The sequence below is a fragment of the Mustela nivalis genome, assembly GCF_964662115.1.
Source record: "Mustela nivalis genome assembly, chromosome: 11".
Lineage (NCBI taxonomy): Eukaryota > Metazoa > Chordata > Mammalia > Carnivora > Mustelidae > Mustela > Mustela nivalis.
The window spans coordinates 82,452,402-82,469,423 of record NC_139030.1 but is presented as its reverse complement, the minus strand read 5'-3'; the positions used below and the strand labels follow the sequence as shown (position 1 = coordinate 82,469,423).

The following is a 17,022-nucleotide window of genomic DNA, read 5'->3' as shown; positions in this document are numbered from 1 at the left end:
AAAGAACAAAACAAAACAAATAAACTCTTTAAAAAAATAAAATAAAATTTGTTTTTATATCTTTCCCACTTCAAGTACCTTGGCAGATTAAATTTAGGCTGAAGTTGAACTCCCCTCAAGTGGAATCCAGAGTTACGTGACCACAATCAAATTCCTAAAGAAACAGAGAGTTTCCCATGAGAAGCATCTGTCTAAATTATTCTTTCCATGGTGACTATGCTTGAGACTAGATTTAGAAAAGCTCTAGATTGCTTCAAATCAATTCCAACTCCAGAGACTCAGGAAAGCATTAGATCTTTGACCGACATAGCCAGTGAAACCGCAGAGAGAAAGGCCAACCTCATGCTTGTTTTATCATGGAGGCAAAAAGTACCACCGCATCTTCAGCCACTACATGTCTGTTTAAGGCAGGAAGATGAAAGGGGTCCTCTCTCTTCTTTGACTTTTTTTAGAATCTTTGCTACCTTTCGCAGAATCCCTCTGGCAAACTCTGCTTGATATCTCATTGGTCAGAAATGGGTCCCGTGGGTCACACCCAGCTACAAATAAGGCGGGGAAAGTAACAACTGACTTTCCATTCTCTATGGCAGAGCTTAGCAAACTTCCCCAATCAAGACCAGGATGGGGAAATATCTTACCCAGTAACTACTCACTCCCTCATTATAGTGCAAAAGTAGCTGGAGATAATTAATGAAAGAACATGGTTGTGTTCCAATAAAACTCTGTTTATGGACATGGAGTTTTGAATTTCATGTAATTTTCATGAAATAGTCTTCTTTTGATCTTTCTTTAACCATTTAAAGCTAAAACCACTCTTAGTTCGGAGGGTATACAAAACCAGCAGGCTGACCTGATTCAGTTTGTGGGTCCCAGAGGAGGGTGAGAATGGTTTGGGGGTGGCGGGACACCATAATTCTGCCGCAAATAGGCTCTGTACTTTGAATATAAAATACCGGAAAGTGATGACAAGTTCAACCCATGAAGCCAACTTTAATTTTCCTGAGGTCGGCAAGCAAATTCTGCTTCCAAATCATGTTGCTTGTCATAAACACATTAAATCTACAGGTCCCTTTAACTCAGAAAATCTGTACTGCTGATATCCAGGAGATCTTTATATATTTTTACATATTTTCTTTTAAATTGCCCTATAATGACTGCAAAACTGGCTCAGACCTACACAAACAAACTCTAGAATGGAGTGTAGAACTGAAACTCGAAAATTATTGACTCTATAACATAGACATTTGCACAGCTGCTCAAACGTCTGTTTGTATGAGCTTCATGAAAATTCAGAGATAATACTACCTTTGGTACTAGTTAAACAGAAGAGTGGTATCTTAGATATATTGTTCAAATGATTATTCTTTTTGAAACTATTTTTTTTTAAGATTTTATTTATTTATTTGACAGACAGAGATCTACAAGTAGGCAGAGAGGCAGGGAGAGAGAGGAGGAAGCAGGCCCCCCGCTGAGCAGAGAGCCCAATGCGGGGCTCGATCCCAGAACCCTGGGATCATGACCCAAGCCGAAGGCAGAGGCTTTAACCACTGAGCCACCCAGGTGCCCCTCTTTTTGAAACTATTTCTAAATGTTACCTTTTCATCCCCTTAGAAATGTTCTGTATGTTCTCTTTTGAAATTTATAGTTAATTTTATAATTATGCTATATGTATGTGTATGTAAATATAAAAGTATTATTATGTATGTATGTATACATACATAATATAATACAAATAAAGCATAATATATAGCATATATATTACATATAATAGATACATATAATTATGTGCATATAATCATACATATAATACTATATACATATTTATACATAATAGCACTCTCTCCCTCCTAATAAAAGAAATCTGAGTTCCATAGCTAAAGAGTCTAGGGGTTCAGGCATGGATCCAGATGCTCAGATGATATCGTCAGAACTCAGTCCTGCTCCATCTCTCTTCTCCCACTGTGTTGACTTCACTGTCCAACTCCCTTCACCTTCCTGGTGTCAGACAGGCACCAGCAGCTGCCGGCGCACATCCTACTAGGTCAGCACTCCCAAAGGAAAAAGAACTGCTCTTTTCCCTAGAATTGGGTCTTACTGAACTGACTTGGATCATGTGTCCAATCCCTGAACACATCCTTGTGGTCAAGAGGTTGGAATATGCTGACTCGCCTGGGCTCTGTGGTTAAGGGCCTCTGCCCTAGAGATGGGGAGATTGTGGAGCCACTGGCTTTCTGAACCACATGGACAGAGAATAAAGGATAAGTGGTTCCCCAAAGGAAATCAGGGTGAATGGATTCCGGGAAGACAAAAATAATTGTCCGGTACGATAACATTCACATTTGACTTTTAACAAAGGAATCAGGAAGAGAATATGGAGACTGAAAGGAAATAAATGAGAAATGGGAAAACCATGGGAATGTGAGGAAAGTGTTTTATGTAAACCGGGCAGGGTCAGTGGTTCATAATCTTGGCGATGTATCAGAAAAATCAAAGTGGTTAAAAAACAAACAGTGAAACAGACTTCTGCACCTTACACCAGACGGGTTGAAGCAGAATCTGGGGAAACGTGGTCTGGGATTCTGTTATCTTTGTAAACCACCCCACATGGAAGATCTGCCTCTTATGCATAGACTTGCTTTGGGAGCTACCAAAGGAGGTTGCATTAGAGCAGGGGCTAAGCTACTGTAGCAGGGAGACCGCAAACCACGGAGGTGGGAAGAAATTGATTTCTGTCTCACATTATAGTTTGGAGGTGAACAGTCCAGGATGGTGACCGTGTTTATTCAAAAGCAAAGTTCCTTCCACTTGTCATGGGCCATCCCCCCTCCGGTGTTGTCCTTGTCTGCACAGTTGAAGCTGGCCGCTGCACCTCCACATGCTAGCCCCCCGGGGAGAACAGAATGAGGAGGGTGGAGAAGCCCTGAGTCCTGAAGGCCAAGGCTCCAGAATGCACACGGCATTTCTTCTTTCTTTATATTGGTCTGAACTTAGTCACGGGGCACAGCAAGTGCAAGGGAAGCTGGGAAGTGTAGTCTTTCTCTCACTTAAGATATCAATATATAGGGGTACCTGGTATCTCAGTCAGTGAAGCGGCTTCCTTCGGCTCAGGTCAGGATCCCAAGGGTCCAGGGATCCAGTCCCCCATCGGGTTCCCTGCTCTGGGGGAGGTTTGTGTCTCCTTCTCCCCCTCCCGGTGCTTGTGTTCTCTCTCGCGCTGTCTCTCTGTCAAACAAATAAAATCTTAAAAAAGAAAAAGAGATATCAATATATATTTTTTTCTTGTTTCTAAAAACACCCCCCCCCCATCTCTACATCAGTGGCTGGGTGGGTGTGTGCCCAGCCCCCATCAGACACCTACAAATGAAACATCTACAGCTTTCCGTTAAACGTGACAAGTTGAATCGCATTCATCTTGACTTTCTTCACGAAACTCCTCTGAAGTAAGAATAAAGGAATAAAAGTGATGAAAAGCCAAAGAGAACAGGGAGGAGTAAGAGGAGAAAGTGACGTCAACACTATTCTGCAAAATGAAAAACAGATGGACGAGTGGTGAGTGAGTTGGCAGCACAGAAGAAGCAGAAACCGTCTGCCGGAGAGTGCGGGAGGGAGAGGGTCCTGTCGGAAGCAAGTGGCGGTGGCCGCAGGATCATCTCAGCAAGGCCGGGCACGGAGGCCACCACGTGTGGTGTCTGAGCAGACTCTCAGGTTCCCTGCCCTAACTCGAGCAGCTTGTGCATACCTGAGCAGAGCACAAGAGTTTTGCTCTTGGAAATTCTAGCGAAGCTCAACTGGCATGCCAGGCTCAAAGAGGGATGGAGGTGGTGAGGCGACTCTAAAGCCGGTTGAGTGACAGCCTCCATTTTGAATGGTAATTCCCATCTTTCCCCCTTCCCACACCGCGTTCCTACAATCCTCAGCAGCCAGCTTTCTATCGCCCCAACAGGAGAAAGGATGATTCCTCTCTGGGGAAACCCACCAACCGACAGATTCTAATTTGGGGGAGTCTCCATCTGCCACGATCTACTGAGGTCTACCAATGAATAAACTACTTTCACAGAGCCACTGGTCAGTTTTCTGGTGTCAGTAAAGGACATTGAACAATCACCACAGTTTTCAAGAAGGGCTTCAACGGGAGACCGAACAAATGAGGAACGTGAGAGAGAGGGAACCAGGGGAAGGAAACTTCAGAAAATGGTAATTTATACCTTTAGAGAGATGAGACCATTTTGTAACAATAAAACAAGAACAGAATGCTATGCCAAGAAGAGTGTGTCGAAAAACAAAGTGACGTAACTGTAGAGCGTGACGGGGGCAGGACAAAAATAGGCACAAGAATGTATGAGGGAGCCAGATCCTCACACTGAAGAGAAGAGAGACAACAGAAGAAGTCCCGAGTTAAAAGTCAAGAAAGAGCAATTTAAGCATGTAATTTAGGGGCGCCTGGGTAGTTCAGTTACTTAAGCACCCACCTTCAGCTCAGGTCATGATCGCAGAGTTCTGGGATTGAGCCCCCATGGACCCCCCAGTTGTGGGGGGGAGTTGATCAGCGGGGGGGACTGCATCTCCCTCTCCCTCTGCACCTCCCACCCTTCTGCTCTCTCTCTCTCAAATAAATATATAAATAAAATCTTTTTAAAATTATAAAAGGCAGGGCACCTGGGTGGCTCCGTGGGGTAAGCCTCTGCCTTTGGCTCAGGTCATGATCTCGGGGTCCTGGGATCGAGTCCCGCATCGGGCTCTCTGCTCCACGGGGAACCTGCTTCCTCCTTTCTCTCTGCCTGCCTCTCTGCCTACTTGTGATCTCGTGTCTGTCAAATAAAGAAAGGAAATCTTAAAAAAAAATTAAAAATTGTAAAAGGCATGTAATTTAGAATGTAGATATAAATACATAAAGGAAAAGGTAAATGAGCTGAAAATGATTGACTCCAGAAGTGGGAGAGGAGGGTGGGGGGAGCTGAGGGGGGAGACGGCTGCTTTTCCTTATGAGCCGTTTACTTGGCTTGCTGATTGGATTTGCGAATCCATGCCTGTAACAGTGAAATACATTCTAAGACGTTTATTGGTTTTAATACTATTCTAAAATAGTTTATATATACCTTAAAATATTTTATAATGTTAATATCTCATATCACAAGGGGTACTTCTTCACAAGATGTTGAGATAGAAATGTATGAGAAGCTTCTATGTGAATTAGTGAGAAGATTCACAGATGGACCAGGGGAAGAGGAAGTTTATGAGGGACCTTTGCAGACTTAAGACATGAAGGCATTTGAGAATCCAGGAACTTTCAGGAGGGAAAGTAAGAATTCGAATTTTAAGAAATCTGAGCAGGGGCACCTGAGTGGCTCAGTGGGTTGGGCCTCTGCCTTCGGCTCAGGTCATGGTCTTATGGTCTCAGGGTTCTGGGATCGAACCCCAAATCGGGCTCTCTGCTCAGTGGGGAGCCTGCTTCTCCTTCGCTCTCTGCCTGCCTCTCTGCCTACTTGTGATCTCTGTCTGTCAAATAAATAAATAAAATTAAAAAAAAAATATCTGAGCAAACCATTATAGACCAAGCTGCCAAATATCTACAGAGAGTTGGGAGATGTTATAAAAATCATAGATGCTCTGGTTTTTGGTTTTTTTTTCCATTGTTCATATATTTTAATAATAGGAAGTCACTTTGTTTGGATAATTTTGGGAAATGATGACGTGGTTTTCCTGTTGAGCTATAAGCAGAAATGCTTTGCAGAGCATTTCTACTGATCAGCTTCTCAAAACCCTGTCTCGCTCACTGACACCCGCTCACTGCACGGCTCAACGGGTCAGATACTTGCTTCCTCAGTCTTACTCTGAGCTAAGAGTGCCCACGTGTTCCAGTTCTGGTCAATGAAATATATGAGGGTCTTGGTCAGGGACCTCTGGCAAGTGTTTTTCTTCCTGATAAGGAGTTGGTGCATTGAAAGAGAGATTCCACGTGATGCCTTTAGACAAAGGGATGTCATTTTGGAGCTCTTTGTGGCCATCTTGAAACCACAAGGGCAAGGCCAGAGGAATTTCTGAAGGCACTGATCCAAAGCTGGGGCAGCAATAAATGTTAAACCAATACCAACAACAAACTCATGCCTCCTTGTTATGCAAGAATAAAAAAAGCCAAGTTTTCTATTTTGCGCTACAGAATCATTCCTGTTTTCATTATTGGTCCAAATATGTCATCATATTATTTTTATAAATAATATCACTATCTCAGGGTCTGCTATATGATAAGGCACTGCCTTAATTACTATAGGGCAGTGCCCCGATTACTATAGGGCAGTGTCCCCCGTTGTAATTGAGTGAAGGAAAGTAAAATGATGGACTCACATCAGCACGATCATTCCGTGACATTTGTACACTTGTATGAAACTTTAAAACAGCTTTTCAAGAAGTGTGGCTTGACCCACAGATATTGCAGTTGTGATGACTTCTGGACTCCCTCAGCCCTCCGGGTAGCTTAGAGGGCCTGGACTGGTAGGCATTTCTAGGGCTGCTGGCGTCCCTGGGGCAGTTGAGAACCCCTTCTTGGCTGCCTTATCAATTTGCCCTCAATGCCCTCTGCAAATATAATCCTTCACTCTGAGTGCCATTGGGTAGAAGGTGCCCGGAAACCATGCTTTAGGATTTACACATGGCGTTCACGTGCACCTGCTCTCTTGGTTTTTGCAGGAACACTGTGGCCTTATTATGAATCTCATCCTTCAAATCCTCAGCCTCAGAAGACACCGAGTGTCTGGATAAGTTAGGTATTTGGGGATTAAAAAAAGGTCAGACATTGCCCCACTCCAAAAAGAACTTTGCCCTATAAAACTTGATGTTTAAATTTTAGTCACCCATGCTAGGTTTGGGCCATTTTTGCTTTATCTGTTGATTCCTTGACAAATGGTCAGCAAGCATTTGCTGAGTCCCTATCATGTATTTAAAGGCCTAAGGGAAGAACATGTCAACTGAAATCCCCCCCAAAACAGGCCAGAAATAGGCAAAAATGAGAAAAGGGTTAAGCCTATTAGGATGGCCTCTAAGCTCTTACTACACGGGACCCATCACCCTGGCATGATATCCTGTTGGTTCACATGGGTAAAGGCTGCTTTAAATAGTGATTAAAGTACGGGGGTGTTAAATGGCCAGAAAGACGTAATCCTCCTCCCCAGGTCTTTCAGCATTGGGACCCCCCAAGAGAACATTATTATACAGAAAATAAACTTCTTGACTTTAGTCCCAACTTAAAAAAAAAAAATTTTACGTAGCGTGTCCCAAGTCACACGGCCATTTGGCAGCAGAGTCAGAATTTGGAGCTGGGTCTTCCCTGACTCTGCGCTGCAGACAGAAGAGGCGTATTTATTACCCCCAGCTCTCCAGTCTTATTTTACACTTCCCTCTGAATCTACTGGACAATAATGAGCTTTGATTGCTCAGAGGGGGTGGTGGGGGGAGGAAGCGAATGGGGTGATGTGATGGAAGAACGCTTTGGCAACCACAGAGCTGGAAGCTGACAGGAGGGTGGTTCGGCCAGCTCCAATCTCTTTATTTGTGGGCCGGGGAGATGTGACGAGACCAGAGAAGCCAGCACGGAAGACAGTGACCACATTGTTCTGCGGGACCGAGGGCCCACGTGCTTCCTCACCATTTGTTTCTTTGGCCTCCTGAACTCCTCTAGATGGCGTTGTGCTTGTCCGCTGTGCCAGGTGCTTCTGGCAAGAAAAGGGGGAAGCGTCTGTGGGGGGACGCTGGGCTCCGTCCAAGCGTGTGCGTTATTTCTACTTGTTTCCTTAACTTCTGAGGCGGTTTGTCTGAGTCCCTCAGCCCTGGGGCCACGGCTGGCCAGACATTTTATTTCTACTGGTGAACCAAGATGGTGGGGCTCCATGAGAGGGGTTCGGGGGACCAGAAGGTCCATCCAGAAGTCCCTTTATACACATGAGAAAAACAAAGCCCGAAAGGGCCCAAGGAATTTCCCCAAATCCCTAAACTAATGAATGACAGAGGCCAGAAGTTGCCCCTCCTGGGGAGCCGCTACCTCCTCGGCCTGTGATTCTGGCCAAGAAACTTGGCATCTCCAAAATGCAACGTTCATATCTGTAGAGATTAGAAAACCACGTTTTCTACAGGGATAGGAGACATAGCTGAGGTTATGCATGTAAAGAGAATGCTGGAAATGTTTGCTTTCCATTTACGCTGCTTCTTTCCATTCAGTTCTGGCTCTCCTTACTGTGCTAACCTAACTGTGGGACTCACAATAAAAAGCATCCCATTTGTCAAAAATCATGGAAATTACATACTGAAAGAGTGTGATTTTTATTACACCTAAATTATAACTTACTAAACCTGAGTTGTTTTTTTTTTAAAGGCTTTTATTCATTTCAAACTATCAAGTCTCATTAAAATCCTATAACCCTATATCATTTAAAAAAGGCCCTTGCACAGTTACAGGGGCCTTAAAACATGAAGGATAAAGGTATCCAGTTAGAACAGAATTTAAGCACTTTAATCTTACTGTACGTAGGAACCAACTGAGGGCAGTGTGGGTATAGCTGTATATATTTGCCCAAGGATGGGTTAAGTATTCAACAAAACCTAATTCCGGAAACTGCTGATTTTCCATTATAGTTTATTTTATTTATTTATTTATTTATTTAAAGATTTTTATTTATTTATTTGACAGACAGAGATCACAAGCAGGCAGAGAGGCAGGCAGAGAGAGAGAGAGGAGGAAGCAGGCTCCCTGTTGGCAGAGAGTCCGATGCGGGGCTCGCTCCCAGGACCCTGAGATCATGACCTGAGCCGAAGGCAGAGGCTTTAACCCACTGAGCCACCCAGGCGCCCCTATAGTTTATTTTTTAAATAAACAGAAAACTTGCATTTCAAGTCTTGAACAATTTCCATGAACTCCAGAAGTTCTTCCTCTGAAGCGTTGTGAAGTCGGAATATATTTTTCTGCTTTCCTTTTTCTCAAGCAGACATGACTTCCCTCCTCTGAAACCTCATGATATGTAATAGTGTCACCAAGATCTACCCCACATCATAATTATCTGTGACTCTGTCTTATTTCCTCATCTAGATTTTTAGCTTTCTGAGGTCAGGGCTCTCTCTGAATAATGTTGCCATTCCTCATGGTGCCTAAGATTATGCTTAGTGAATGAATGAAAAAAATCTATCATTGTTAACCGATAAAACAGAATTAAGAAGGGATGCATTGTTTCATTGAGAAGTGAATGAATGGATAAAGACCAACAAACAAAATGGTGTTTCATTATTGTTAACTGGTAGGGGCAGCATTAAGAACAATAAATTGTGTCAGAAGGAACTATAGGTCCTTGACTGAGTAAATAGATAATCTTCCATTAACATATCCATTATTTTTAAGTGAAAGCTCCTGACTAAACCTGGAATTAGGACATCGGGACTGTAATCCCAGCTCTGTGACTAGCAAACTGGGGGAACTTTGCCAAGTTACTTGAGCCTCTGCATATCAGTTTCCTGCTCTATACAATGAAGAGATTGAAGTCAACATTAGGTCATCACTGAAGATCCTTCCAGTTTTAGCGTCCAACAAGTGTGGGGCTCTCTGTGTCTGTCTCAGTGTTTCAGGCACAGTGGACCTTCAGGAAACATCTTTGACTAAATTGAAGGAGTTAGTGAAAAGGTAGCACATTTTTATTTTTTTCATCAAGCTTATGCCTGAGCTGCACACATGTGTGCCCGTGCACACACACACACACACACACACACACACACACACACACACAAACACACCTCTAGATTATAAAGCTCCAGGAGGAGAGCACCTCATTTTGTCTTGTTCACCAATGCACCCTAGTGTCTGCAGAAAGGGGCCTGGCACTCAGCAGTTGCTCAATAAACATTAGTCAACTGAATAAATGTGTAAACCAAAACTAAGCAGATTATTTTGGAACAAATCTCAATTCACCATCCCATCCCTAAATCCACAAATCCAATTCCAAATTCTTTTAAAAATATGTAATTTCTGAAGATTGCAACAAAAGAGAATGGGATATTTCCCAAATACACATCAAACTTTCCCCAAACCCTCTTTACCCATTCATCTGTCCCACATTTTATACAAGGCAGGGATCTTAAACTTTCTTTTCTCTTTTTTGCCCAAACTCTGACCCATACTGCTTCCCTTTCGTCCTCATTTCTTCTCTCCTGCCTCTAATCCCTGGCCTATTCTTTAAAAAAAAAAATGAGATATAATTCTCACACAATAAAATTCACTATTTTAAAGGGTATACAGTTCAGTGAGTTTTTGCATATTAGCAAGGTTGTACAAGCATCACCACTAATTTCCAGAACATTCTTCTTACCCTATAAAAACTGGTACCCGCTAGGGGTCATTTCCCATTATCCCTTCTCTCACTGCACCCCCCGCCGCCACAGCCAGTTACCTCTTGACTCTCTCTGGATTTGCCCCTTCTGGACATTTTGCACAAATACAATCATACGTTATGTGGCCTTTTGTGGCTGGCTTCTTTTGCTCGGTGTGACATCCTCAAGGTTCATATGTATGATAGCACGTATCAATCCTTCATTCCTTTTTATGGCTGAAGAATATTCCATTGTATGGAATATTTTTGCTTATCCGTTCATGACAGGATGGCCACTTGGGTTGTTTCTTCTCCTTGACTATTAGAAACAATGCTACTATGAATATTCATACACAAACCTTTCTCTGAACAGCTTTTTCTGTGTTTTCAATTTTCTTGGAGACTATACCTAAGAGTGGAATTGCTGGACATGAGAAATCTCCCAAATTTTTTTCCATAGCTGCTGAAACACATTTGCATTTTCACCATCAGTGTAAATACTTTCAGATTTCTCCACATCTGTGCCAACAGTGGCTGTTGCCCACTTTTTTTTTTTTTTTTTTTTTAAATCATGGCCACCCTAGTGGGTGTCAGGTGGTATTTCATGCTTGTTTTGATTTGCATTTCCTTGATGACTAATGATACTGAACATCTTCTTGTTAGGCATACCCTTGTTAGGGATTTTACTAGTCAAGTCTCCTGCCCATTTTTAAATCAGGTTGTTTGACTTTTTATTATTAAATGGAGAGAGTTTTTCGTATACTCTGAGTACAAGTCCTTTGTCGGAGAGATGATTTGCAAATATTTACTCCAATTCCGTAGGCTGTTTTTCACTTTCTTGATGATGTCTTTGCAAGGAAAAATGTTTGTAGTTGTGTAAAGTACATTTTGTTTTAAGATTTTATTTATTTGACAGAGAGAGACACAGCAAAAGAGGGAACATAAGCAGGGGGTAGTGGGAGAGGGAGAAGGAGGCTCCCTGCCCAGCAAGGAGCCTGAGATTCGGGGCTCGACCCTGGGACCATGACCTGAGCGGAAGGCAGACACTCAACAATTGAGCCACCCAGGTGCCCCAGTGAAGTACATTTTATCTACCCAGATCTATTCTTATTTATCTTCCCCATTAGCACCTTGACCCTTAGGTAAGTCAATCTAGTTTCTCTTGTTACTTCCAATTCTTCTTTCTACACTTTAGCCTGATCTGTATAACGAAGGTCCCAAGAAAAGTATAACAGACACTCTTGTTTCCTTTGGAGTGTGAAATGAGGAAAGTCTGTGACCTCCTGTTTTATCATATCATTGTCCCTTTGAGATATTAAAAAATATGTAGGCACGATGTTTACTTTTCTGAGGGTATGGTCTATTTATTTTATCAGATTTTCAAAGCTACCTTTAATGTTAAGAATATTTTTAAAAATGCATATAAGCTTCATTCCCTTGTTTTACAGGAAAATGGGACTTGGAATGGTTGAGTGATACGGCCAAGGCCACACAGCTGATTAGTGACAGCTCTGCAGACATTCAGGTTTCCTTATGGCCACCACCCTCCCCCGTGAGCACTGTCTCAGCATATCATGCTGTCTCTAGAATTTCTTTATGGCAAGTGGATTCCTCTTGGAGCAGCACATTAAGCCAGCACCAACATTTTATCACAGATTTATTCATCAGAGATGGAGGCTAGGCCAGACTGACTTGGAAGGGTGTGTAGAAGTGGGGGAACAGGATGGGTCTAGGTGGAGCGCAGAACCATCCACCCTGAGACTTCCCTAAGAAGGCGACATGCCTACATGGAGCTTAGACTGGAAAGTCACAGAATAAAAAATGTGGGAGAGAGAAGGCGAAGGTGAACCACTTTGCCTGGGTTCTGCTGGAAACAAACTGAGGACTGAAATCATGGAAGCACATGTACTGAGGAGTGAATAAGAAATCAGAGAAGCTGGAGGACTAAGAACAGTGGGGGAACAAAAAAGAGAGTGCAGTTGATAATCATAATGCTCTCTTCTCCTACCTAGACAATTACAGAAATTTATCTGAGTGTTACTATGGGGGAAAAAAAGAGAGAGATACTTTTAGAAACTTTCTAGTTGATTTTTTAAATTCTGGACTTTTTTTTTTGCCATCAGCAAAGAAATTTCTAAATGTTTAGAGGGGCATCAAGGTTAATACTTTTGGCTAAAAGTTTAGTTAGTGATATTGTATCAGTATTAATTTTCTGGCATTGGTAACAAGACTCCATTTATGTACAATGATGGACACACAGGAATTCTCTATTTTTTGGTGGCTTTTCTCTATGTCTAAAATGATCTCAAAATAAAAAGTTTAAAATTTTTTAAAATTGGCTTGATATAGAATTTCAACAATAGCCAAACTGTGAAACGAGCCCAGTGTCCAGTAACTGATGAATGGATAAAGAAGATGTGGTATAGATATATATAATGGAATATTACTCAACCATAAAAAAGAATGTAGGGGCGCCTCGGTGGCTCAGTGGGTGAAAGCCTCTGCCTTCGGCTCAGGTCCCAGGGTCCTGGGATCAAGCCCAGCAACAGGCTCTCTGCTGAGCGGGGAGCCTGATTCCTCCTCTCTCTCTGCCTGCCTCTCTGCCTACTTGTGATCTCTGTCTGTCAAATAAATAAATAATTATAAAAAAAAAAAAGAATGTAATCTTGCCATTTGCAATGACATAGATGGAACTAGAAGGTATTATGCTGAGTGAAATAAGTCAGAGAAGACAAACATCATATGATTTCACTCATATGTGGAATGTAAGAAGCAAAACAGATGAACATGGGAGGGCGGGAAAGAGAGGCAAACCAGAACATAGACTCTTCACTATGGAAGACAACCCGAGGGTTACTGGAGGGGAGGTGGGTGGGGGGATAGGATGGGGATTCAGGAGGGCACTTGTAATGGGCACTGGTGTTGTATGTAAGTGCTGAGTCACTAAACTCTGCTCCTGAAACTAGTATTACACTGTATGTTAAGTAACTGGAATTTAAATAAAAAATTGAAAAAGGAAAAAAAATGGCTTGGTTTTTTAGGTTTTTTGTATTTTCAGAAATGCATATTTTAACAATGCATTCTTTATGGGATCATAATGCAGAATAGTAACTAATAACTGAACATAGCAAATTTTATTAAATTTATATATTTTTTGAGCAGGTGGTATATTTCTAACATCCAAAATTTTAAATATTAAAAGACATTCAGTGAAAACTCTGTCTCTACTTTCAGCCACCGACCTGGTGTGTGCCCTTTCAGAGAGATTTCATATATATAGATGTCAGGGTTCTCCAGAGAAACAGAACTAATAGGTTATATAGTAGCACCCCCTCACCCTGAGGGTATATGTTCCAAGACCTGCAGTGGATTCCAGAAGGCACAGATAGTACCAAACCCTATATATACACTGTTTTTTTCCTATATGGTTTAATTTATAACTTAGGCGTAGTAAGAGATTAACCACATAAGTAGTAATAAAACAGAACAATTATAACAATATATTATAATACAAGTTATATGATTGTGGCCTCTCTTTCTCTCAAAATGTCTTATTGTCTTGTACTCATCCTTCTTGTGATGGTATGAGATGAGAAAAGGTTACCTGATAAGATAAAGTCATGGGAATGATGTAGGCACTTGGACATTTGCAGCGTTAGGTTACTATTGACTTTCAGCCAATATACTTTTTCTGGAGCACTTAAAAAATATATATATTTTATTTATTTATTTGACACAGAGAGAGAGGTCACAAGGAGGCAGAGAGGCAGGTGGAGAGAAAGAGGGGGAAGCAGGCTCCCTGCGGAGCAGAGAGCCTAATGCAGGCTAAATCCCAGGACCCTGAGATCTGTGACCTGAGCTGAAGGCAGAGACTCTACCCTCTGGGCCACCCAGGTGCCCCACGATGGAGCACTTCTTAAAGGACTTAATATCCACCTGACATTTCTGTCCCTTCCTGATCACCTCAACTGACTTCTTTCTGTGAACTTGCTGAAAATAGAAGTAATGACCCAACCACCCATCATTTAACTCGAGGGAGTGTTTGACTTTTAAGGGGAAAAAAAGGTGTTTGTGTATAAGGGCAGGCAGCTCCACTATCCAGGCACTCAAAATACATATTCTAGGCCTTTCCTAACCTATTACTATGGCTTTTGCAATGTCAGGGATCCTCCCACTCTTAAAAATCATTTTGTAGGGGTAGAGGGTAGTAGAATAAATAAATAAATAAATATGTTATCAGTGTTCCACTTTTCCCCCAGACATGTTTTCCATCTCTCATTTTGCTGAGTTCTATAACCTCTTAAATGGCTTATTTCCAGGATTATCTGTTACTTTATTAGATGGCATTGTTTCGCTTTTATTTATCTATTAACGTAATACTCTTCCTCCAGACTGTGCCCAGGAAAGCATCTCTTTTCTCCATCAGTACTGCACAAATGATAGATTCTCTAGTGGAAAACACAACCCGTCCCCTTTTAGGGAACTCTCCCCCATTGTGATTGAGACGCAGAAGTGACTTGAATCATCCCCCCGCCTCCTCGGCGCTGTAAGTAACAGTTCTGGTTCTCATCACATCAGTTCTTTAATACCGGAAGGCCGTCCCTCCAAGCGGGCTCGTGTGCCTATTGGTCAGGCAAACCATCTGTTGCAACTGCTTCTCCAATTGCCAGTGAGGAAGGATTTGGGAGCTAAGCCGGCTATTGGCTGAACTTGAGATGACCAGAACAGTACGGAGTTGCTGGGACTAGCTAGCATGAGGGGAAAGGTCAGATTATCAAGGAACAGAAAGAGTTTAGGGAAAAGTCCATTTCTCTTTATTGGCCGTGGTTACTGTGCATTTACCATTTCTTCGGACCTGCACCTGCCACAACTGCACATCCTAGAAAACTAGGAAACGAAGCTGAAAACACGAGGAAAGTTGTGGCTTGTGGTTGAGCAGCCTCTTAGCTGCTGAATTCGTGCATTGAAGTCATAGTGGCATATTCCGATTCCATATTCTCTGTCAAATTTTAACAACCCTTGGAGATCGTTTCTCCAGGGATCACTGATGTTCTTTTTGAAACTCGCAGCATCTCCTTTAGTAGATAACTAAAGAATGCCCAACTTTGGCACAGATAGAAATCTTTGGGCTCAGAAAAGCTAAGGGATAGACTCCAGGTCACTGTGTTGGTTTCCTAGGACTGCCACGACAAAGTGCCACACAACTGAGTGCCTTCAAACAATGCATTTCATTGTTTCCCAGTTCTGGAGGTGAGACGTCCAAAATCGAGGTGTGGACAGGGCTTTGCTCCCTCTGGAGCCTGGCTTCTTCGGGCTTCTGTGGGTGACCAGCAACCCTCAGTTCTCCTTAACCTGTGGTGACATCCGTCTGATTTCTGCCTGTCATCACATGCTCTTCTTCCTGTGTGCCTCTGTCTGGATTTCCTTCTTCTCATAAGGATGCCAGTCATATTCGATGATCTCACTGGATGACCTAATGACCTCATCTTCACTTGGATACATCGGCAAAGTCCCCACGCCCCCAAACATCACATTCACAGGTACAGGAATTAGGGTTTCACGATATTTGAGGCCGGGGATGGAGAGACTAAGGGAAGGGGACGTCACTTAACCCCTAACGGTTGGAACGGTTGGTGCAGCACTGGGAAAATATTGACTGCCAAGCCACTATTTCTTAAATTAGTTCAGATACATGTCTCCTGAACCTCTCGTTAAAGCGTGGTTTCTCATTCAGTGGGTCTGAGAGGAGGTCCCGAGAATATGCGTTTCTAATGCACTACTGATAGTGCCAGTGCTGGTCCAAGAGCACATCTAGGAGTAGCAGGCTTTACCATACCCTGTGCTGTCCAACACCGTAGGCACTTGTTCATGTGGATATTTAAGTTTACAATTGAATGAAGATTCAATTACATAAACGAATTAATTTCCTTAGTCTCATTGGCTATGTTTCAGGTGCTTGATAAACACATGTGACTAGTGTCTACCATCCTGGATGGCCCGGATATAAACCATTTTCACCATCACAGAAAGTTCTACTGGATAATGTTAATCTAGATCAGTGGTTCCTCAGGAGATCCAAGGGCCACTTGGGAAGTGGTTTCTCATGCATATTCTCAGGTCCCACCACAGATCTACTGACCTAGCAAGTCTGGCATTGGAGCCCAGTAGGGTCTGTGAATAAACCCTCAAGTTGACTCTGGAGGCGTGTGCTCAAGTTTAAGAACCAGCTCTCTTTGGGTGATTTTTTTTTTTTCTTTTTATGGGGACATAATAAGAATCTAAAACACCTGACTGTGACTGCAAAAAGGTTATCAAGGGACATGATTACCCTCTTTTAATATCGGCTGTGAAGAAGTACCTTAATTGGCCCTCTTTTGGTCCAGTCTGCGCCCAACAGAGCTTGAGACAAGGACTTGCATGCAGATAGTTTATTTTGGAATGTGACCTCAGGGAACAGGAGCATGAAGAAGACGAAAGTTAATGCAAGGGTGCATCATTGAGCTGCTCATCCCATGGAGAACTTTTTGGGGAACCTTGTAGGCTGGGCCTCTGTGTTGTCCAACTGAAAAGGGGGAAATTACCAACACCCTCAGTTGGTCAAGGACTATACCAGAAAGTGATAATTTTCACACACTCTCACACTTCCAGTTTTGTTCATGCACCAGAACTGGCAAGTGAGCTC

At 42.6% G+C, this 17,022-nt stretch overlaps 1 protein-coding gene across 3 annotated transcripts in view; it reads left to right on the top strand.

Annotated features, from left to right (window-relative positions):
* The window catches only part of MOGAT1 (monoacylglycerol O-acyltransferase 1), a 60,765-nt gene extending 47,861 nt beyond the window's left edge, over positions 1-12,904 (top strand). The window contains exon 6 of one of the 3 annotated variants that reach the window (XM_082690427.1): positions 11,789-12,904. In XM_082690427.1, coding sequence (XP_082546553.1) covers positions 11,789-12,021 — 233 coding nt within the window. In that variant the 3' untranslated portion in view covers positions 12,022-12,904. The remainder of the gene's footprint in view (positions 1-11,788) is intronic. The other 2 variants (XM_082690430.1, XM_082690426.1) reach the window with 2 other exon arrangements.
* Positions 12,905-17,022: the final 4,118 nt, after the last annotated feature.